The 24,508-nt window shown below is 46.0% G+C and overlaps 1 protein-coding gene across 1 annotated transcript in view; it reads left to right on the forward strand.

Moving 5' to 3' along the window:
* The window catches only part of ADAM12 (ADAM metallopeptidase domain 12), a 968,421-nt gene that overhangs the window by 666,215 nt on the left and 277,698 nt on the right, over window positions 1–24,508 (forward strand). The window contains exons 7-8 of the mRNA XM_029610036.1: window positions 4,807–4,872; window positions 11,626–11,697. Coding sequence (XP_029465896.1) covers window positions 4,807–4,872; window positions 11,626–11,697 — 138 coding nt within the window. The remainder of the gene's footprint in view (window positions 1–4,806; window positions 4,873–11,625; window positions 11,698–24,508) is intronic.

Raw genomic sequence — 24,508 nt, forward strand, 5'->3', positions numbered from 1 at the left:
AGATATAAGCAGATGTGTAGGGGGCCCAACCAATTTGCATGGATGAAATGGGGGCTGCAACTCTACTCACCCATTGCCTCTAGAATGTGTTCAACTTCTTAGTTATTTAGAAGATTAAGTTTATTTTGGAGATATTTTGGCTCAGTTCTGCTGGGTTCTAGGTTTGACTTAGTGTGCTTTTGGGCACTGTTGATAAACATGCTGCAGGGAAAGTGCATGAAGGTATCAGATACCCCATGGGCCAGTTTTGTAAAAATCTCCTGGGTCAATATTTTCCTGCAATCCGCCCCTAAGATTTTTATCTATCAACGCAGTCTTTTCACTAGAAATATTTGCTTCACCATCAAAAACTTGAAAAGGGGATATCTAGACTTGTGATTATACAAGTCAAACTATGTGAACTATATAAAAAATGTGCTAGATGAAGTGTTTTCCCCATCAAAAATAATTTAAAAAGTTGTCCATGATATTGCACTAATAATGCTAATTTTTTAGAATCCGAGTTTTTCCTATATTTGTACATACCAGGTTTCCTCCAGTTTAATTCTGAATTCAAATATGATAATTAAACTAGCTGATTGTCTACTGTAGATAGTAGAGTTTTAATCATAAATTGTAAACGTAGGTCTTTTCATGTATTTGTGGTTCACCTGTCCTGTTTATGAAACACTTTAAAAATTAAATCAGAAAAAGTATTATAGAAATAAAATTTACTATCCCCTTGCATTTCACTACTAGATTAATAGAGAATATACCAATAAACTTAAAAGACTCTAATTTACACATACCTATTCCCTTAGCAATCTTAACTAAAAACTCAACAAAATTAAAATGAAGGCAGCAGTTCAGCAGCAAAAGGGGGACCTTCCTGTCTTTTGCATCAAGTGTCACATGTATATTTTTTTACCCATTAGTGAGAAGATGAATGTGTGCATCCAGTGCAAAGAGCTCCTGGCTCTCAGAAAATGAGTCTGATTTCTGAAGGCTAAAGTGGCAGATCTGGAGGAACTGAGGCAGATAGAGAGGTATATAGAGGAATACAGTAGCCAAGTTCCAACTTCAGTCTGCCAGCTCTGGTGCTGCTTTGGAGAAGGAAGGTCAACTCATCATAAATCATCACCCTGGTGTAGCAGGAAGTGATCATATAGCAAGAACTTACTCTCCAGTTGATGCTTTGTCCTCTCATAACAAGGAAGAGCCACCCATGACTACTACCCAGGAGGGAAGGATTAAGTCTTTCATCATAGTTGGTGATTCACTTATTAGGAATGTACATAACTGAGTGACTGGTGGACTTGAGGATCACCTGGTAAGTTGCCTACCTGGTGCGAAGTTGGTGGACCACATACATCACCTAGATAGGATTTTAGATAGTGCTGGGGAGGAGCTGGCTGTCATAGCACATGTTAGCACCAATGATATATGAAGGTGTGGGAGGGAAGTTCTGAAAGCCAAATTTAGACTTATAGGAAGAAATCTGAAATCCAGAACATCCAGGGTAGCATTCTGTGAAATGCTCCCTATTCCACATGCAGGTCCCCAGAGGCAGGCAGAGCGCTGGAGTTTCAGTGCATGGATGAGAAAATGATGCAGTGAAGAGGGATTCAATTTCAAGGATCTGGCCAACCTTTTGGGGAAGGGGGAATCTTTTCTGAAAGGATGGGCTCCACCTTAACCAGGGTGAAACCAGGCTGCTGGTGCTAACCTTTAAAAAGATGATAGAGCAGCTTTTAAACTAGAACAGGAGGGAAAGCTGACAGTTTCTCAGCAGCGTATGGTTCAAAGGGAGATATCTTCAAAGGATCCTAACAAAACAGGAGAGTTGGGCATTCCAGCAGAGAGTTTCCAATAAAAGAAAAAGTAGTCCATGTGCCTGTAAGTAAAGAACTATCTGAGCTAAAATATTCCAAATTATCCATGTCAACTGAAAAGCAAGTTGTTAATACATACAAAAAATTGTGTTTTGAAATGTCTGTATGCTAAAACCAGAAGTCTAAGAAGTAAGATGGGAGAATTAGAGTGTATAGCACTAAATGAAGAAGTAAACAGTAGTCAGCAACTCAGAGACCTGGTGGAAGGAGGATAACCAATGGGACAGTCCTATACCAGGGTACAAATTATATCACAATGATAGTATGCATCAATTTGGTGGCGAGATGGCACTTTATGTTCGGGATGTCATAGAGTCCAACAGGATAAAGATCCTACAAGAGATTAAATGCACAGTAGAATATTTATGGGTAGAAATCCCATGTGTGCTGGGGAAGAGTATAGTGATAGGAGTAACCTACCACCCACCTGGCCAAAATGATAAAATGATGACATGTTAAGAGAAATAAGGGAAGCTAACCAATTTGGCAATGAAATAATTATAGGAGATTTCAATTATCCCAATATTGACTGGGTAAATGCAACATCAGGACATGCTATGATGTAAAAGTACTTGGATGAAATAAATTGACTGCCACATGGAGCAATAGGTTCAGGAACCAACTGAGAGGGAGTTATTTTAGATCTAATTCTTAGTGGAATGCAGGATTTGATGAGAGAAGTAATGGTGATGGGTTGATTTGGCAATAGTGATCATAACATGATCAAATTTGAATTAATGACTGGTGGGGGGACAATAAGTAAATCTACAGTTTTAGCATTAAAATTTCAAAAGGGATACTTTTATAAAATGAGAAAGATGGAAAAAAATTGGAAGGTGCAGGCATGGACATGGTTTAAAAATATCATCTTAGAAACACAGTCCAGATATATTCCACACATTAAAAAAGGTTGAAGGAAGGCCAAATGAATGCTGACTTGGTTAAAAGGTGAAATAAAAGAGGCTATTTTAGTCAAAAAAATCTTCTTTCAAAAACTAGAGGAAGAATCCATCTGAAGAAAATAGGAAAAAGCATAAGCATTGGCAAGTTAAATGTAAAACATTGTGAGACAGGCTAAGTGAGAATTTGAAAACAAACTGGCTTTAGAGACAAAAACTCATAATAAAAACTTTTTAAAATACATCCGAAGCAAGAAGCCTGCGAGGGAGTTGGTTGGACCATTAGATGATCGAGGGATTAGTTATTATTTTTATTTATTTAAAATTATTTATATACCGCTGTTACACCAAAAGGTGGTCAAAGCGGTTTACATAGTTTGATTACATACATAATATTAAAAAGCAAAATCTAATAACATTAAAGACTAAAAATAAGACTAAGTAATAATAAAAAAATTGAATACAATAAATAAAATTAAATAAAGTAAAAACAAATTTAGACTACCGACAAGCTAAGAACATGACAAAAAAATGCTAAGCTAAAAAATGGTGATGTTAGGGTGGTAATTTTCTTAATGCCAAGGGCATAGATAATTTAGGGACAAATAATAACTTCAAAGGCACTCCTAAAAAGAAAAATTTTCAAATTCTTTTTAAACTCTTTATGGTTAGTAATATGCCTCAGGTCATCAGGGATTGCATTCCAGATTTGAGGGCCAGTGACAGAAAAAGGTACGTCTTCTTATAATATCTAATCTTGCAATTTTGATTGTGGGTACTTGTAGAAGATTTTTGTGCTTGGGGAACTTAGCAAAGATAAGGCCATCATGGAAAGACTAAATGAATTCTTTGCTTCGGTGTTTACAAATGAAGATGTTGGGGAGATACCTGTTCCAGAGACTGTTTTCAAGGGTGATGACTCAGATGAACTGAACCAAATCATAGTGAACCTGGAAGATGTTTTAGGCCAGATTGACAAACTGAAGAGTAGCAAATCGCCCAGACCAGAAAGTATACACCTGGGTTTTGAAAGTACATCACAATGATGCCCTCCACTGGGGAGGATGGGCTGGAATTAATTTCCTCTGGTGCATCTTGAGTGGACACTGTCATTTCAAGAGAGAAGAAAAAAAGATGTCGGAAGAGGACCTTCTGAAGCACCAGTGTCAGAACCTGACCTCTGGGCTGGGCTCCCACATCAGGCCTGGACCTAGGCTCTTACCTAGGCTGAGGCCCAGGCATCGGGACTAGTCCTCCAAGCCTACACCTTGCATAGGGCCTAGGCTGAAGTCATGGTGACGTAGCACGACTTAGGCCTATGCAAGGCCTAGGCCTCATCCTGGGCCTAGGCCTCATCTGTAGATCCCCCAGACCACGTAAATGGGGGACCAGGGAGGATCCTAGCCCTGAAATTGTTCCACATGGAAGATGGATAGTGGGCATGGGAGGTCTCAGGAGTCCCCATTTCTTCTTGTATTCCATTTTTGTTATTTTTATGTTTCTAAAGAAACAAACTAAACATTATTACCCGGAATTTAAAAGTGGTGCACGTGCAAAATTTGGGAGTTATGCACATGGCTGGGCCTTGCGCGCACCGCTCACATTTTAGAACGGGCCCAGCCATGCGCATAGCCCCCAATAAGCGCACAAGTGCCAGGCCTCAAGAAAGGAGAGGAGCAGGCCAGGACAGCGCCTTTAGACACTGTCCTGGGGAAGCTTGCGCCAGTAGCTGGCCGGCGCATGGAAAATACTTCTGCTCAAGAGGAGCAGTAAGTATGCAAACCAAAAAAAAGGGTTAGTTAGGATTAGTTTAGGCATCAGGGAGGAGAGGGAGGAAGGGTAATTAGGGGTAAAGGAAAGTTCCTTCCCAGTCTGCTCCTTAATTGGAGCGGATTGAGAGGGAACGGGGCACCTAGTCTATGGAAAATTCACCTTTACATGAGTAAATGGCTTTTGAAAATTGCTACAATAGTATGTTACATTTACAAGTGTAACTCTTTTGAAAATTACTTTCTCTATGTTCATTTCTTTGGCAGCACAAGAGAGATACTTTGAAGATGACCAAATATGTGGAACTTTTTATTGTGGCTGACAATCGAGAGGTAAGAAATCTTATTTAAAAAGTCTTTCTTTTTCATGAGCACTTGCTTTTCTTTTGATTTACTTTTTCCTGAATGCTATAAAATTCTAAATTCTAAATTCTGAATTGGGAAAATAATAGCACTCTAATGTAACAGCATGTATACACTATTAACATTTTTTATGAATTCTGACAAATTTGCCAAAAACCGAAGTGTTTTTTTGCATATAAGGAAATGAACTTTGAGGTCACAAAAGACTAGAGCTCACAAAAGACTAGAGCTACCACCCAAGAAGGAGATCTAGGCATAACACATTGAAATCATCAGTTCAGTGTGCTGCAGCAGTCAAAAAAGCAAAGAGAATGCTGGCAATTATTAGAAAGGGAATGGTGAATAAAACAGAAAATGTCATAATGCCTCTATATCGCTCCATGGTGAGACCTCACCTTGAATACTGTGTACAATTCTGGTCGCCACATCTCCAAAAAGATATAGTTGCAATGGAGAAGATACAGAGAAAGGCGACCAAAATGATAAAGGGAATGGAACAGCTCCCCTATGAGGAAAGACTAAAGAGGTTAGGACTTTTCAGCTTGGAGAAGAGACGGCTGAGGGGGATATGATAGAGGTGTTTAAAATCATGAGAGGTCTAGAACGGGTTAATGTGAATCAGTTATTTACTCTTTCAGATAATAGAAAGACTAGGGAGCACTCCTTGAAGTTAGCATGTGACACATTTAAAACTAATCGGAGAAAGTTCTTTTTCACTCAACGCACAATTGAACTCTGGAATTTGTTGCCAGAGGATGTGGTTAGTGCAGTTAGTGTAGTTGGGTTTAAAAAAGGATTGGATAAGTTCTTGGAGGAGAAGTCCATTACCTGCTATTAATTAAGTTGACTTAGAAAATAGCCACTGCTATTAATAGCAACAGTAGCATGGAATAGACTTAGTTTTTGGGTTCTTGCTAGGTTCTTATGGACTGGATTGGCCACTGTTGGACACAGGATGCTGGGCTTGATGGACCCTTGGTCTGGTCCAGTATGGCATGTTCTTATGTTCTTAAATTACACTATAATATGTGCCAAAATAATAGTTGGAGTAAATAACCACACTCAATAAAATGTCACAAAAGCAGATGGCGTGTGAAGAAAATGAGAGTTCTCGTACACTTTAAATATTACTCAATTCAGTTTACTGTGTAGGCAACTCCTTATGTAGAAACATCCAAATTAACAGATTCTCACCAAAGTCCCACCGATACGGGCACCGTGTTTTGCCCAAAAGCTGCATCAGGAATTAAACACTCTTGGTGCCGTCCCTCCCAACGCAGCCTTCGGGCAAAACATTGATGCAGTTCAAGAGTGTTTAATTCTAATGGTGCTGTCCCTCCCAATGCAGCCCATCCATTAACACAGGTTACTACTGCCATTTAACACTTCTATAGTGCTACTTGATGTACACAGCACTCTACAAAAATCCATATACGACACAGTTTCTTCTCAATAGAGCTTCCAATCTAATCAAACAAACATGGTGTTGTGCAAGAGGTGGACCCTCAGGCCGAGGTGGGGTTGGCGCTACCCGCAGGGTAAGCCCTACGGGTCCCCCTTTCGGTAGGCGGAGCTGGTTGACTGATGGAGGCCGGCTGGAGCTTCGCCAATACCAGCCTTCGTTCTTTACAGGTTGAGCTCTTGGGTACCGGGGCCGGCTGGACTTAGGTGGGCCTCTGTCCGAGGTCTTCTCTGGGACGATGAGGAGGTCAGCCAGGGGCCAGCAGTAGTAGTAGGAATTGGTAGTCCGATCTGGATGAGGCGGAGACCCGGGCGCCAAGGAGTACAGGAGGAAGGCAGAGGGCACCCGAGTAAGAACAGGCTGAAGCCTGAAAAGCCAAGTCCAGAATGAAGATGACTGGAGCATCGTAGAGCAGGCTGAAGTCAGGGCTGAAGTCAGGGCTACTCTCCTTGCCTGCCTCACAGGCAGGCAAGGAGAGTAGCAAGGCAAGCGTAGGTCAATACCAGAAGTCAGGAGATGGATGGTGAGGCAAGGCAGAGGTCAAACCAGGAGACGGGAAGTAATGTAGTCAGGCGATGCAGAGGTCAATACCAGGAGACAAGCACTAGCGTAGTCAGGCAAAGCAGAGCTCAGAGCCAGGAGGTCAGTCAATGGAACAAGCAAGGTAGAGGCGAACACAGGAACGGGTACCAAGGTCAGGAATAGGAACACAGATGAATCAGGAACCAGGAACACAGAGGGTACGCAGGAACAAGCAACTCAGGACATGACCAGCGTGGAGACCTGTTGCCAAGGCAAAGAAACATTGGCTGGGCCCAGCCTTATATACCGGGACCCAGTGACGTCATCATCCGGGGCCGTGGGTGAGATTCCCACTGCGGCCCCTTTAAAAGAACAGCTGATGTGCGCACACCTAGGGAGGTGCGCAGCGCAAGATGGTGGTGTCTCTCCGCAGACTGCTCAAGGAGGCCCGCCGCGGAGCAGGGACGTCCGCTGTGGAGTTGGGAGCATGAGGAGCAGCCCGGGGTCAGAGGCAGTGGCCACCAGCCGCGAAAGCAGCAGAGTCAGGTGCTGGAGCAGGCAAACGGGGGTAAGAGGGCCTGGCCATGGGCCTGCCACAGCCAGCACACGCAACACATGGCACAAGAAATTAAGACAATGGTTCAAAATTAATGAGGCTATAAGCAGGACAATCAGGGGTTAAGATTTAAAAGCAGCCTCAAAAAGGTGGAGTTTTAGATAAGATTTAAATAAGGCAAGAGAAGGAGCATGACACCAACTCAGGAAGTCCATTCTAAGCATATGGTACAGCCAGGTGGAAAGCACAGAGTCAGGAATTGGCAGTACAAGAGAAGGGCATAGATAGGACTTCTTTGATGAGTAGAGTGAATGAGGAGGGGTGTAGAGAGAGAAAAGAGAGGAAAGGTAGTGAGGAACTGCAGAGTGAAGACTCTTGTTGGTAAGTAAGAGGAGCTCAAATTGTATGTGGGAATAGATAGGGAGTCAATGTAGTGACTTGAGAAGAAGGTTTATATGGATATAATGACTTTGGAGAAAGATAAGTCACACAGCTGAATTTTGGATGGATTGTAGGGATGTGCAGAGGGACGCCATACGTTGCATTCAGAATACATATTCGTCGGGGGGCAAATACGTTGCATACGTCCGTATGGTGCCCCGATACAGTTATACGTCTAATCCTATTCGATACCCGGATAAAATTAAATTTACTACAACCACCCACCCTCCTGAACCCCCCAAGACTTACCAAAACTCCCTGGTGGTCCAGCGGGGGGTCTGGGACCCATCCCCTGCACTCTCACACCCTCGGAACCAGTTTCAAAATGGTGCCGATAGCCTTTGACCTACCATGTCGCAGGGGCTACCGGTGCCATTGGTCAGCCCCTGTCACATGGCCGTCGGCGCCATCTTGTGCTCCTACCATGTGACAAGGGCTGACCAATGGCACCGGTAGCCCCTGTGACATAGTAAGGGCAAGGCTATCGGCGCCATTTTGATTCCTGGCACCCAACGGCACGAGTGCATGAGATCGCTCCCGGACCCCCGCTGGACTCCCAGGGACTTTTGGCCAGCTTGGGGGGGCCTCCTGACCCCCACAAGACTTGCTAAAAGTCCATTGGGGGTCCGGAACGACCTCCTGCCCTCGGGCCGTATTGCCAGTATTCAAAATGGCACCGATCGCCTTTGCCCTCACTATGTCACAGGGGCCGACCGTCGGCCCTTGTGACATAGTGAGGGCGAAGGTAGCGGTGGGAGGTGATGAGAGAGTGGATAAGGATTCTGTTAGTGTGTTCAGAAATGAAAGGATGGATTTTGGTGATGTTATAGAGAAAGAAATAACATGCTTTAGCAGTGTTTTAGATATGTGAAGAGAAGAAAAGAAAGGAGTCAAAGATGACTCCATGGTTACAGGCTGAAAAAACTGAGAGGATTACAGAGTTATGAGCAGAAATCGAGAAAGGTTACCACAAGTTACCTAGTGAATTGGCCCCACTGGAACTATTGCAGCCTCTGGTAATTAACGTGCAAGGTAACCCAGGTTAAGGGCAGCGTGGATGAATCAGCCCCATATGACTTTATTTCAAAATTCCTTTCTCAGAACCCTTTGATAGAGGCTTCCTCTCTATTGGAGGCTTTCCCTCACAGCAACAAAAACATTCTCATTTGAATTGGATGTGGTCAGCTGCTGTGAAGGAAGTGGGCAGTGGAATTTTATGAGGCAATGGAATTGTAAATAGCATTCCAAAATCATACACTTTTGAACTTTAAATTCTCCCTGGAGCTGTAATAAGGATCAGATTAAAATGTCTGCTTAGATATCTGACTTGAAAGTATGCACTTCCAGTGTCTGAATATGGGACCCTGGACCAAAATAACTAAGGCCCAGATTTTTCATTCCGCTATGGGGGTGGAACCATACTATCGCTATGGGGGCGATAGTATGGTGCATACTATCGCCCCCATAGCGCCCTTGCAAAAGGTGTAGTTATTACCGGCACTACTCCCGGCGATAATGTGTAAAACATTATCGCCAGCAGCGCAACCAGGCCCAACATTTTGTAAATCCCAACCAAACCCTGCCCAAACCCCTCCCCTGTCCCTCATTTAAATTTTATCATTGCGATGCTGTCATTATCATAGGCATTAGGGCATTATCACATGTGATAAGGCCCTAATGCATGCGATAACAAACCATCGCGTTTTGAAAAATGTCGCTATAAGTAAGGGAATTTCTGAGATCACATCTTTTTTATTGTTTGAGAGTTATAACATAGCTTGACCTGTGTGAGACTTGGCTTGCTTGTCTGCTCTTTAATATGGGCCGGATTCTCAAAGCCCTACGCACGTAAATCCATAGAATTTATGCGCATGGGGGGGGGTTACGCTCGCCGGGCCTATTTTATAAAGGCCCGGCGACATGAGTAAAGCATCGGGATGCGTCTAAGTCCCAGGGCTTTGAAAAAGGGGAGGGGGCAGGGCAGGGGCAGTCCTGGGAGCGAGACGGGGCCAGCGGCCTCTGGCCACTGTGTCAGAGGATCATGTGCTGGTAGGCTGCCGGCACGCGCAAGAGGTAGGATAAAGATCGGGGGGTTAGAATAGGGCTAGGGGGTGGGAAGGTTGGGAAGAATAGTGTAGGGGGAAGAGAAGTTCCCTCACAGGCCGCTCCTAAATTGGAGCGGCCTGGGAGGGAAGGGGGAAGGCCACGGGCATCGACACACACAAGATGCACTCGTATACACCCCCTTGCGCGCGCCGAACTCTGATTTTATAACATGCGCGCACCTGCGTGCATATGTTATAAAATCGGGCATCTATTTGAGCGCACCAGGTAGCTCTCGCACATGTACGCCCACGCACTTCTTTTAAAATCTATCCCTATGGTTCTTCCACAGTTTTGGGTACATTTTAAAAGGGTTACGCGCATAAGTTATGCACGTAACCCTTTAAAAAAAAAACCCTGCACGTGCCGAGCCTATTATGCATAGGCTCGGCGGCGCGCGCAAGCCCCGGGACGCGCGTAAGTCCCGGGACTTTGCTAGGGGGGGCATGTCAGGGGGCAGCGCGATGTTCGGGGCGTTCCGGGGGGGGTGTGGTTCTGACCCGGGGGCATGGCCAAGGCTTCAGAAATCGCTCCCAGGCCGGGGAATCGCGCGGCGGTGTACAACCGGTGCGCGTGAGTTACGCCTGCCTGGGGCAGACGTAACTTTCACGATAAAGGTAGGGGGGTATAGATAGGGCTGGGAGGGCGGGTTAGGGAGGGGAAGGTGGGGGGAGGCCGAAGGAAAGTTCCCTCCGAGGCTGCTCCGATTTCAGAGCGGCCTCGGAGGGAACGAGCAGGGCACACAAGGCTCGGCACGCGCAAGGTGCACAAATGTGCACCCCCTTGCGCGCGCCGACCCCAGATTTTATAAGATATGCGCGGCGTACTTTTCTAAAATCTACCCCTTTCTATGTAGTCATCACCTACGATCCTTCTTGGGTGGTGGGGCCTTTGTAACTTTGATCTATTTATTTGCTACAATTCACTATTGTTGAAGTAAATTTTAACAATTATAATTGTTAATGTTATATGGAGAACAATTACTAACCATTTTTTACCTTCTGTATCTGTTGTTTAATCATTCATAATCATATAATCTGGCACAATATGGTCTAGTTGCTTCTAGGCCAAAAAAAACTCTAATACTAGTATCTAGCTCTAAGAAGATTTCAGTTCTGAACTTTCCATGTTTCTTCTGCTGTAGTCTGCCAAAGGTAGTGAATTATAGTTTGCAGAATTGTACATGAAAGGTTTGCAAAACAAACGGCTAGGCAAAATAAATTAAGTTAAAATTGTTCAATTTATCTTGGTCAGCAGGACTAAAACCAAGGGTGTCACAACTTGGTTTGACTTGGCTTCCAATTTAAAGTATAGTTTTTCTGTTAAACTTTCAATGGTTTACTTCCTTCACTGGCAGCATTCAGCACTGAATATATTCAAATAACTGCAAATAGCTTTCTCATTAGAGGCATAGCACCACAGATCAGCCCCTCTTAGTTCATAGAAAGATTTTCTTTCTTTTTTATTGTATTTCATTTATTATGATTGTTTGTTTTTGTTTTTATTATTTATAATTATGGCATTTTTAATGTCTGATTGTACACACCCTAGAGTCATTTTTTAAAATTAGGCATCCAATAAATAAATGCCTTATTGCCAATATTTCATAAATAACAGCATTGTTATTTACAATTTTAAGTTTCAGAGACAAGGAAAGGATGTAGAAAAAGTTAAACAAAGACTAATTGAAATTGCCAACTATGTTGATAAGGTAAGTGCACTTCAGATGAATTACAATGTACTTTTATAGCAGCCGTATAAATGGCATTTAAAGCTAATGGTATAAAATTGATAACATTTATAGAGTACGTAAACTTGAATTTGAATTAGGCTTGAAATTATATTAAAGGGTAGCAAGAAAAAGAAAACAGTTTCCTACAAATAGAATCATGCAAGCAGAGGATATGATGGAAAAAACAAGTTTTGGAGACTGCAAGAAGTAAAAACACATCTAAAACCTTATTTGTAAAAATGTAGTCTCTTCTTGATATCTGGTTTTACTTTCATTACCTTCTTTTCTTGTTTCATGCTTTCTTGAATGTGATTCCATTTTTGCCCCTCCCACCTCCATTGGAAGGCTGTTCTATACATTCACCACCCTTTCTGTGAAGAAATACTACTTTATATTACTTCTGAGTCTAGTGGTTAACTTCTATAAATTGGTGCTTTACCTTTCCAGAGAAGGAACTCATTATTGACTTAGCAGAATCTTAGAAAACTTCCAAGTTTGAATATTTGGAATTTTTGACTTCCAAAAATCAAAATGCAAATGAACCCTTGAATGAAAATGTACTTCACCTTCAACATCACACAAAGAAAACCTAATGGCAGAGGATACTGTACATGCAATATGGGGTTACCAGATGAGTGGGCATCAGGGACAGACTGAGCAATTCTTAATTTTCTAATTGGTGTCTGCCCCTGCCCCATCATCAAGTGCCATCTTTGATGCTAAGGTTTGGCAACAATGGTGCGCCAGTTCTCCATATGCTCAGTTTTTTGTTTTGCCCAGGTTTCTAGACCTTGACCATTTTCATATGTCATTACCTCAGACTGTTCTCTTCTTTCCTCCATCTCCAGTATTTCCTCCCGTAATAAATTAGCTAATTTGCCACCAAAACCTCTGAGTACATGATCAACAAATTTCATTGTCATTTTGACCAGGATTTCTACCAGGATTCTTCCACATTTCTTTCACCTTTTCATTTTAGATCATGTCCTTCTAGCTAGTCTTTAGAATTCTTTGATAAAAACATATTTCAAATGTCTGTATTATTTGCATGATCTCTTTCTTATGTCTATGTATCAATCTGTTGTTATGATATCAAGGGGTTTGGTGGATTCCCAGGGGCAACAGTGATGTTTAGGGATGTGAATCGTTTTTTGACGATTTAAAATATCGTCCGATATATTTTAAATCGTCAAAAAATCGTTAGGGCCATGATACAATACCAATTCCCCCGATTTATCGTTAAAAAATCGTAAATCGGGGGAAGGGGGAGGGCAGGAAAACCGGCACACTAAAACCCCCTAAAACCCACCCCGACCCTTTAAATTAAATCCCCCACCCTCCCGAACCCCCCCCCCCAAATGTTTTAAATTACCTGGGGATCTGGCGGTGGTCCAGAACGGCGGCGGTCCGGAACGGCCCCCTCAATAGAATCGTGTTGTCTTCAGCCGGCGCCATTTTTCAAAATGGCCGCCGCAATATGGCGGCGGCCATAGACAAAAACGATTCGACGCAGGAGGTCGTTCCGGACCCCCGCTGGACTTTTGGCAAGTCTTGTGGGGGTCAGGAGGCCCCCCCAAGCTGGCCAAAATTTTCCTGGGAGTCCAGCGGGGTTCCGGGAGCGATTTCTTGCCGCGAATCGTTTTCGTACGGAAAATGGCGCCGGCAGGAGATCGACTGCAGGAGGTCGTTCAGCGGCGGTCTGGAACCCCCGCTGAACGACCTCCTGCAGTCGATCTCCTGCCGGCGCCATTTTCCGTACGAAAACGATTCGCAGCAAGAAATCGCTCCCGGAACCTCGCTGGACTCCCAGGAAAATTTTGGCCAGCTTGGGGGGGCCTCCTGACCCCCACAAGACTTGCCAAAAGTCCAGCGGGAGTCCGGAACGACCTCCTGCGTCGAATCGTTTTTGTCTATGGCCGCCGCCATATTGCGGTGGCCATTTTGAAAAATGGCGCCGGCTGAAGACAACACGATTCTATTGAGGGGGCCGTTCCGGACCGCCGCCGTTCTGGACCACCGCCGGATCCCCAGGTAATTTAAAGCATTGGGGGGGGGTTCGGGAGGGTGGGGGATTTAATTTAAAGGGTCGGGGGTGGGTTTTAGGGGGGTTTAGTGTGCCGGCTCACGATTTTAACGATTTTTCACGATAGTTTACACACCCAAACGGCAACAATACGATTCCCTCCCCCTCCCAGCCGAAATCGATCGTTAAGACGATCGAGGACACGATTCACATCTCTAGTGATGTTATCTCCTACGGGGAGGAACCCCGTAGGGAGACTGATGCACTGGGCTAGACTCAATAGCACAAACACAGAGAGTTTCTTTTATTGTACAGCTAGGATGACCACCAGAGGTGGCAGTAGAGAGCAGGTTAGCTGGTAGCAGTCTGTAATCCTTGGCGAGGGAGACCTGTCCCACAATGTTGGTGTAAGGCCCCGATGCAGATGTCCAATAAGGCACTGTAGGAGAGACAGACTGGCCGATATTAAATACACTCCGGTAGCTGAGTAGAGAGAATCCCAATGAGCAGTAGAGAGGATAAGTGTTAGCAGTCCGTGGTCCTTGGCAGAGGAGTGGTGTTGTGATAATTGTGGGTGGATCCTTGGGCTGGTGACAGATGACCACGCCCACGGGGGAAGATCCTGAGAGGGACCACCGGTCAGGCTCAGAGTTGGGAGACAGACACACACTAGTTCTTTTATTAAACTGTTTTAGAGAACCACCAGAGGTGGAAGTAGTGAGCAGGAAGAGCCCAGCTGAGCTGTAGTCCCTCGGGCACTGGAACAGCGATCCCAGGATGGCTGAGCTGTAGAGAAACTAAGATAGTGAGTAGGCAGAGTATGCAGAGTTCAGAAACAGAACCTTGATGGTAACACTCACATAGTAGTCTCTTGGAACAGCCCAAGAGCTGGAAGGAAGTAGGCCCTTGAGGAGCGAGTACCTGGTTCCAGGGAAAGCTCTGAGAGAGAGATGGTAACTCACTGGTGTTGTAGGCAGTGGTGACTTCCTGGCAGAAGTTATATTCAGTAGCAGGTCCGGGAACATGGGCCCTCGAGGAGCGAGTACCGTTCCAGACTGACCTGAAAAGCAAAAGAGAGAGCAAGGCCCCCGAGGAACAGGTTCCCCTGGTAAAGTCCGAGGAGGCAGAGTAGCAAGGTAAGCAGAGAGTGAATCCCATCCGCAGCGATACCTGGAGGCAGCTAGGTAGGAAACCCTTTGCTAACTTGATTAGCTAGCAAAACAAGAGACCTTAAATATCTGGTGATGATGACGTCATCTCAGGGGAACGCCCCTGAGGTTCACGCCACAGCTGGTACTTGAGTTGGGGCCGCACTGTGCATGTGCCCTTAGGCCTCAGGAGAACATGGCGGAAGGCAGCGTCTAGCTGGTCCGGGGACGCCGGAGGAGGTCGGCAAAATGACGCTGCAGCAGCCAAACTTCCATAAACTAAAGAGGGAGTCGCCAAAGAAACATAGAAACATAGAAACATAGAAATGACGGCAGAAGAAGACCAAACGGCCCATCCAGTCTGCCCAGCAAGCTTCACACATTTTTTCTCTCATACTTATCTGTTTCTTTTAGCTCTTGGTTCTATTTCCCTTCCTCCCCCACCATTAATGTAGAGAGCAGTGATGGAGCTGCATCCAAGTGAAATATCTAGCTTGATTAGTTAGGGGGTAGTAGGGGTAGTAACCGCCGCAATAAGCAAGCTACACCCATGCTTATTTGTTTTAACCCAGACTATGTTATACAGCCCTTATTGGTTGTTTTTCTTCTCCCCTGCCGTTGAAGCAGAGAGCTATGCTGGATATGCATCTAAAGTGAAGTATCAGGCACATTTGGTTTGGGGTAGTAACCGGCACCGCCGTAACAAGCCAGCTACTCCCCGCTTTGTGAGTGTGAATCCTTTTTTCTTCTCCCCCGCCGTTGAAGCTGAGGTTAGGTGGGTGGAGTGGAGATGTCGGGCAGTGACGGTCACAACAAGGAGACCCGTTCCACAATGGTGGTGTAGGGCCTGATGCAGAGAGGTAGTGAGGAACTGATGAGAGACAGACTGGTAGAAGTTGTACTCATTCTCTGTAGCTGATGGATTTCCAGCAGGTTGAAGAATGGAGCAGGCACCAGGATAGACATACAGACCCTCGAGGAATGAGTATCTGTAAGAGGATAAGTACCTGTAAATAAGCAGAGGGCCCCCAAGGAGCTGGTACCCAGGTTAGAGAACCCCGAAGGGTGAAGATAGCTTCCAGTGGATAAAAGCAGCAGAGTAGCTTCAGACTGGGGCAGCCGATCCTTGCTAACTCGGCGAGAGTCAGCAAATGGGCGGAAGCAGTGACGTCACTCAAGGGGGACGCCCCCGAGGTTCGCGCCAACACAGCTACAAAGGGGACATGCACGCACTCGCGCCCTCGGATCAAGATGGCCGAACGTCACACAAGAGCCGCTCCGGGGAAGCTGGAGGGTGTGGCAAGGAGACACCACAGACGCCATACTCCCGAGCAGTTCTATAGAATTAGTATTCATTTTTCTGATTATAATACTTTTTTCTTCTTAATATCCAAGTTTATTCCAGACTTTGCAGGTTACCCATAACTTATGTATCATCTTTTATAGATCTTCTTTCTTAGGCCTGGATTTATCAAAATGCAGTAAATATTGCATGCGATAGGGAAAGGGGTGTGTTTTATGGTAATAGCCTATTTATCACAAAGTGTGCTATCTTACTGCTTCACATAGGTATTACTGCAGAGTGTGATAACATTTTTTGCACTTTGCAGTAAATACCACAATTGTTTCAATTCCTACCTACAACCATGAGAGAGAGAGAGAGAGAGAGAGAGAGAGAGAGAGAGAGAGAGAGAGAGAGAGAGAGAGAGAGAGAGAGACTAGCTAAAAGGCACCTATAGTAGTTAGGTATTTATACCTCTATATGAGGCCCACCTAGTTACTTGAGGTGAGGTTTAAGTAGTAGTGTAGGGGTTAGAGGCCACTATGACATTCAGAGTGAGACATACTAACAGAATAGTACACTCTTGTGAAAATTTGATGTCCTTTGGAGTGAGGAAACTCACCCAACGATGAGATTTATACAGGGTTTTCTCAAACTAGCTTGATGAACTCTCTACCTGGGTAACATCAAGCTAGGTTGAGAGAACATTGTACAAATCTCATCTTTGGGGACATCAAATCTTCACAAGAGTGTACTGTTCTGTTCATACGTCTCACTCTAAATGTCAAAGTGGCCCTTAACCCCTACTAGGTGGGTCTCATATAGAGGTGTAAATACCTAACTACTATACGGGATTTATAGCTAGATTCTCTCTCTCTCTCTCTTTCTCTCTCGCTCTCTCTCTCTAGTGAAAACACTATTTGCAAAAACATCACAAAGTGCAATAAAGCCATATCACACAGCTTAATGAAAAAGGTGTTGTTATTTCCCACATTAAAACTGTGGAATATGGATTCACAAATTGCAAAGCCAGCCCACTTGGCCAGAAATCCTGCTCCAAACTCCTCCCCTTTTCCAAATTTGCATCGCGCCATGCGTTATGGCATTTTTGCATGCTTTAAAGGTGTTTATCGCATGTGAAAATGCCATAAAGCTATTTGATAAATGACCCCCTAAATAAATAAAATACTCATATGAACGTAAGAAATTCCATGCTGGGTCAGACCAAGGTCCATTGAACCCACTATACTGTCACTTATAATGGCCAATCCATTATGGCAATAGCTTTCTTTAGTCTACCTGACTAATAATGTTTTATGGACTTTTCCTCTAGGTACTTGCCCAAACCTCTTTTAAACCCTACTACCTACCGAGTGCATTTTTAAAAAGCTCAGCCACGCTGTATCTCCTGATCCAGGCTACAAGTACTTGGCAAGTACCCAAAAACTAAGTAGATCCCATGCTACTGATGACAGTAATAGCAGTGGCTATTCCCTAAGGGGTTGATTTTAAAAGCTGCATGCGAGAGACCATGTGTGTGCAGTTCCTGGTGCTTGCATATGGACACACCTATTTTATAACATGTGCGAGGCAGTGTGCACATGTTATAAAATGCGATACCCTCGCACACATTCGCATCGGATTTTAATGTCCACATGCGCATGTGCAGGTGGGCGGCCTCCTCTGGGCGCGGGGGAGGGGAATTTTAAAAGAATCACGTGGCGACACAATTGGGTCTTTGCCCAGTTCCCTCCCAGTCCACTCCTTACTTACCTAACACTAACCCTATGCTTCCTCCCTCTTCCCCTCACCTCCCCAACCCCTAAAGCTACCCAACTAGCGGTTTTTTTGGTTGAAAAACTTTCCCGCTCCTCCAAACAGGAGTAAGTTCTGAGAGTCAGCCGGCTGCTGGCACTTGCTTCACTGGGACAGGGCCTAGTGGCCGTTGTCCCGCCTGACCTCCGCCCCACCCCGCCCCACCCTGATCCCGCCCAAGCCCGCCCCTTTCTTCAGGCCCAGCACTTCTGCGTGTATCTTGCAGACCGGCCTGCTTGGAATCTGACCCCGGCCTTCTCCAGACCAGACCCACAGACTCTGCCAGTTCCACCAGGAGAGCCTTCTTGAACTGTTTCCTCCCTGAGGTCTCTGGAGTCTCCAGTTCAGATCTGGTTCATCCTCTCTGCATCAGCCATGCACCCTTGCTCGTAGTGGGCACACCTCTCTGCTACCGCTCTGGGAGACCCTCTGAGGTCCACCTAAGTCTAGGCGGTCCGGGTACCCAAGGACTCAACCTGCAGAAACCCCGGACGGTTATTGGCGAAGCTCCAGCTAGCCTCTGCCTCCTCGTGTGCTCCGCCACCTGGTTGCAGGCACTCTATTTGGGTCTGACCACAGGGCTGTACCAATCCTGCACCAGGCCAAGAGTCCACATCCAGCGCAACATTAAACATACTTGGAATTGGTTCAGAGGAAATTTACAAGCAGTAAATATAAAATGTCCACAACATATCAATAAATGAAACTTGAGAGCATTTAGGGAAATTTAGCAAATGAAAGTTCAACCTACATGAATAATTTTTAGTGTTCTCAAATTTACAATGAAGGATCTCATTGTATTTGATTAAAGCTAACAATGAATAATGCACTGTAGAAATCTGAGAATCTGTTTTCACTATTTTCCTATCATGCTCTTGAATCAATGAAGAATGGGTATCAGTCTGAGAGAAAATCTGCTCCAAAGAGTACATAGTTTTATCAATCCTGATAGTCAAGGCCTGCTCCAAGCTTTTAATTGCAGACCAGAGAGTTTCCAAAGTAATAAAGGAGGTTGGATCAATGTGGAGGAAGAGGGAGCTACAGACATACCATTCACCATTGGAGAGTGACTATCTTCAAGGGTTCCCAGTATAGCAGGTCCGGATCCAGCGCAATGAGGGAACTACAAACTACCACAAGTACCTGTTTTCCTTCTTATCAGTGGCGTGCGGTGACATTTATAGCAGGGGATTCAGTCTCGTTCCCTCAATTCCCTCTCTCCTCCCATATGTGCCACCCACCCTCCCACCCTCCCCAGTCTACAGCAGTCTCATTCCCTTAACCCCCTCTCCCTAGACACAGAAGATACATGAAACCCATATGGCATCAGGCATGTTGTAACATGTAATTGTTACGAACACGTCCAGTGAGCCCTGGGAAGGGTATAGAGGCACGATCGCTTGCTCCTGAGAGAGTGTGAGTCCTTGGGCCCCGAGGTGGCTCAGGGAAGAGCCCCAAGACACACCCCGAGGGAGGTGAGCAAGTACAGGCATGGGCGGAGCAAGAACACAGGAGGAGGACGAAGTGGGTCAACCAACACGTACTAGTGAGGACAGTCGGAGGGAGAGGGCTGGAAACTCTGAGGCAATGTACCGGAGTAGGAGATTCCGGACCCGAGAGAGTAAAATAGTCAGAGTACATAGGGGAATGAGGACTCCTGGAACTTGGACGAGACGAAACGAGACTCTTGGAGACCTGGATAAGAAGATACTCTTGGAGACTTGGACGAGATGAGACACTTGAAGACTTGGATGAGACGAGACACTCGAAGACTTGGACAAGATGAGACTCTTGAAGACTTGGACAAGATGATACTCTTGAAGACTAGGACAAGACGAGACACTTGAAGACTTGGACAAGACGAGACTCTTGAAGATGGAGAAGAGACGAGGCTCTTGGAGAATTGGGAGAGTGCTGTTCTTCAGGACACCCTACACAGCCCAGCGTGGACTGGTCATGGACCACCCTGTCCTGCTGCATGCCCTACACAACCTGAAATGCTGGTCTCAGACCACACAGAGAGTGAGACGTGCACAGAAAGGAGAAGAGAGTCGGGGCAGCGCTTGAGAGAAGTCCAACCGGAGAGGATTCCAATCGCCTGAAGACGGACACAAAGTGAGATGGATTTACTCCAGAGAAGGTCGACTGAAGGAGAAGTCCAGGAAATGGCAAGGCTGCTGGCAGATACATCTGGATCGAGAGAAGGAGAGAAAGAAGAAGATATGCAAGACGGGATGCCTCAAGTTCAGGTCAACTGGACACCTGGACATCTGGATCTCAGAACGAGAAGACAACTGGACATCAGGGTCTCTGAACATCTGGGACAATGGACACAGGAAGAGAGGACTACTGGACGAGTAGAGATCAGATGGTGATAGAGAAGAGAATGACGGACATCAGGACGAAGATGTCTGGACACCTGGACATCTGAATAGCTGAACCAGAGGACATATGGACATCCGGGCATCAGGAACATCTGAGACATCTAGGTACGGACGAGGGTCCCCAAGGCTTACGGAAGGGAAGGAAAGGGATGGAACATACCTCGAGGATGATCTGACAAGGAAGGAATCCCAGAGCTTCGGACGGAGACGTCAGGAACAAGAAGACATGGAACATGAAGTCTTCTGGACAGGAGCAGCAAGATGGACCATGATGGAAGCGGTGGAACTCCATGGACGAAGGAGAAGCTCCATGGAGGCTGTAACTCCATCTGAAGGCACTGCAGAACTGAAGCAGGGCCTTTATATAGGGCAGGACCAGGAAGAGCCCTGAAGACGTCATTTGGAGGACAGAGGAGTGTTTCCTGTCTCTGGCCCTTTAAGAAAAGGAGAGAGAGACGTGCGGCCAGCCCCAAGGGGAAGCCCTGGAGAAAGATGGGCGAGCTTAGGCCTGCAGTGGCATCCTGGAAAAAAGAGAAAGTAGGAGGCGGCTCATGCCGCTGAGGAGGAGCTGCGCTGGGGCAGGGTCCAGCCCTGAAGAAGAGGAGATGGCAGAGGTGGCTCCCTGCCTCGAAGAGAGGCTCCAATGGCAGCACTCGGGCCGTGGAGGAGGAGGGAATCCCAGCGAGGGGATTCCCCCGCAGGAGGAGTTGGCGATGCGGCTCCAGCCGTGCAGGAGAACAGAGCGTTGGCAGCTTCAGGCCGCAAAGGTAGAGGGAGGCGCAGCTCAACGGCATTCCAGGCCGCAAAGAAGGCAGCAGCAGCGGCCCAGCACCGGAAAAGGTGAGGTCTGCGGGCAGAGGCGTAACAGTACCCCCCTCTTAAAGCCACCCCACCCCGGCCTGTTTACTGGCAGAGAATGGAAGGCATAACTCCAATGCCAGGTAGGCTACTGGAGATTCGGACACAGGTCTTCAATGATACGAGGTGTTGAAGAAGGACAAAGCAACATGTTGACGACTTGACATAGACACAGGAAATACAAGAAGGAAAGCCCAAGTAATATCAACACTTCCCTGAGGAGCGGGGAAGCATAGGCAGTCTCTGGTGTAAAATGTTGGCACTACCCTGAGGAGCAGGGAAGGGCAGAAGACAGTCTCTGAAGACAGCGCATGCAGGCCCCCGAGGAGCGGGTACTTGAGCTAGAGGCCAGGGCGCTTGGTGAAACAAGAGAGTCCAAAGAACATGATACCAAAGGTGGAAAGCTTGTCATAACAGTATGAAGATCCTTTGCTGAAAAGCTGATAGAAGTGAAAGGTCAAGTGGAAGGAAGCTCAAAGTTACCAGTTACAATTCTTTTAAGAGGACGAGCAGTTATAGAGACTCCTCTTAAATCTGTAAGGGAGAAAAATGTCTTTCAGGAAGACCTCGTATAGATGCAGACTCTCGTATGGTAAAGGAGCAATTCAAAAGGAGCATGGAAGTCGACAGACATCAGTGCGGAACTTCAGGCAGGATATTGATTCAGTGTATTAGTTTCCAGATAGGCATTTGAGTGAATACCTCTCAGGATAGAGAGCCGATGTTAGTAGATGAGGCTCAAGGGTAATGAGACTCCAGCAGACTATGGGTAAGCCAGGATGGCATTTATAGTCCTCTACTAAGCAGCAGATGGATATCAGAAGAGCAGATGTAGTGAATTCATAAAGTCTGGTTCAGATTTACCAGCTCAGAACGCTGCAGGAAAGGATGCTGGAGGAAAATGTCAGTGAACGCTGAATTGTAGCAACTTACCTTGGCACAACAAGGAACCACAGAATACTGGTATAGTAGCTTGCAATGGAGAAAAGGTAGAACTTTTCACTTGTATGGATCAATGCAGGATCAAAGCTGGTCCAAGGTGAACTAGCCGAGTAGAAATCAAGAAGATGAGAAACTCCATGGTGAACTTCAAACTTGAAGAAAGGTTTGGCTAGAAATTACTCTGGTAAGGAGTGAGGTGAGGAAGAGGAACCAGATTTAGGGCACAGGCACCTCCTGCAGGTCGTTTTAACCCCGGGAACCTGGAGTTGCTGTAGTGTATACACTTTGAAGCTTGTAGATAATTGACGAGACATCAAAGCTGATAGTGGAGGTGGAAACCTGGGAGCAGGTGCCTCCTGCAGGTCATGTAATACCCAGGAATCTGGAGTGCTATGGAGAATACTCTGGTGAGATATCCTCTCGGAGTTATTTGATGAAGGAGTCAAATTTGGTACTGGATGTGGAAGTCTGGGTGCAGGTGCCTCCTGCAGGTTGTGTGAAACCCAGGAAGAATGAATATCGCAGTGGGAAGGAACGAAGATGGTCCTTGGAACAGTGGCAGGCGCCATCTGCTGGTTGAGAAGGTTCCAGGATTGGAAGGAAACGAAGAAGGTCTGGATGCAGGAGCCTCCTGTGGGTCATAGGAAACCACACATACTGAAAAAGACAAGCGAGTTAGTACACAATTCTAAGTGAAAAACAACAAACATGAGTCCAGGAATTTGGAGAGAAAATCCTGCTTAATAACAGGAAATGTAAGTCCAAGAAAAGACAAAATTTCTTTAAAAATTTAGGAAAACGTGAGTTCAGAACTTGGAGAAAAAGTTCTGCAAACATTTTGGCCAGAAATTTCTTTTTCTTAATTAGTCCAGGAAATTTATAAAAAATCTCTGCTGAAAGTTAGGCCAAAACACATTGAAATAATTTGTCCAGAAAATTTTGTGGAAAAAGTTTCTGGCAAAAGTTAGGCCAGACAAAAATTTTAAAAATGTGTCCAGGAAATGTTGTGCCCATCACATCACTGGCTCACGGAGCTCATGGCCTTTGGATACTGTTACGAACGCGCCCAGTGAGCCCTGGGAAGGGCATAGATGCGCGATCGCTTGCTCCTGAGAAAGTGTGGGCCCTTGGGCCTCGAGTTGGCTCAGGGAGGAGCCCCAAGACACACCCCGAGGGAGGTGAGCAAGTACAGGGTTGAGCAAGATCACAGGAGGAGGACGAAGTAGGTCAACCCTCTGTTGAACCAACACGTACTAGTGAGGACAGTCGGAGGCAGAGGGCTGGAAACTCTGAGGCAAGGTACCAGAGTAGGAGATTCCAGACCTGAGAGAGTAAAAGAGTCATAGGGGAACGATGACTCCTGGAACTTGGACGAGAAGAGGACTCCTGGACTGGACGAGACGAGACTCTCGAAGACGTGGAGACTTGGACAAGACGATACTCTTGAAGACTTGGACAAGACAATACTCTCAGAGACTTGGGTGAGACGAGACACTCGAAGACTTGGATGAGACGAGACCCTCGAAGACTTGGACAGGAGTGCCTCCTGTCTCTGGCTCTTTAAGAAAAGGAGAGAGACGCGCAGCCAGCCCCTAGGGGAAGCCCTGGAGGAAGATGGGCCGAGCTGAGGCCTGCAGTGGCGTCCTGGAGAAAGGAGAAGACCGGAGGCAGCTCCTGCCCCTGAAGAGGAGCTGCACTGGGGCAGGGTCCGGCCCTGAAGAAGAGGAGATGGCAGAGGCAGCTCCCTGCCACGAAGAGAGGCTCCAATGGCGGCACTCGAGCCACGGAGGAGGAGGGAATCCTGGGGAGGGGATTCCCCTGCAGGAGGCGTCGGCGACATGGCTCCAGCCACGCAGGAGAAGAGAGCGGCGGTGGCTCCAGGCTGTGATGGTGGAGGGAGGTGCGGCTCGGCGGCAGTCCTGGCCACGAAGATGGCAGCAGTGTCGTCCCGGCACCAGAAAAGGTGAGGGACTGCCCTGTGGGGTGAGGTCTGCAGGCAGAGACGTAACAGTAATGGGTGAGGGCTTGGTTCTCAGAACGCCATGAATAAACCATTGCAATTTAGTAAACCTCACCTACCAAGAATAGCGCTAACTGCTAGCACTCAAACTACAACCCCACCAATGAAAAGGCAACACTGCAAATATTACATCAGGCTCTAAAACATCATTATACCTCAAATTTAGAAAACTAAACAAGCCAGGCTGCCTAAAATACTTGTAAAATAAAAACTACATGTACCTAAAAGTATTGTACAAAACCTTTTAAAACTACATAAGTCCCTTCTTCACTTGTCAGATCAGAGACATTTACATCTAACGACGGGTCCTATATTGTC

This window comes from Rhinatrema bivittatum, chromosome 7 (genome assembly GCF_901001135.1).
Source record: "Rhinatrema bivittatum chromosome 7, aRhiBiv1.1, whole genome shotgun sequence".
NCBI classification, from domain to species: domain Eukaryota; kingdom Metazoa; phylum Chordata; class Amphibia; order Gymnophiona; family Rhinatrematidae; genus Rhinatrema; species Rhinatrema bivittatum.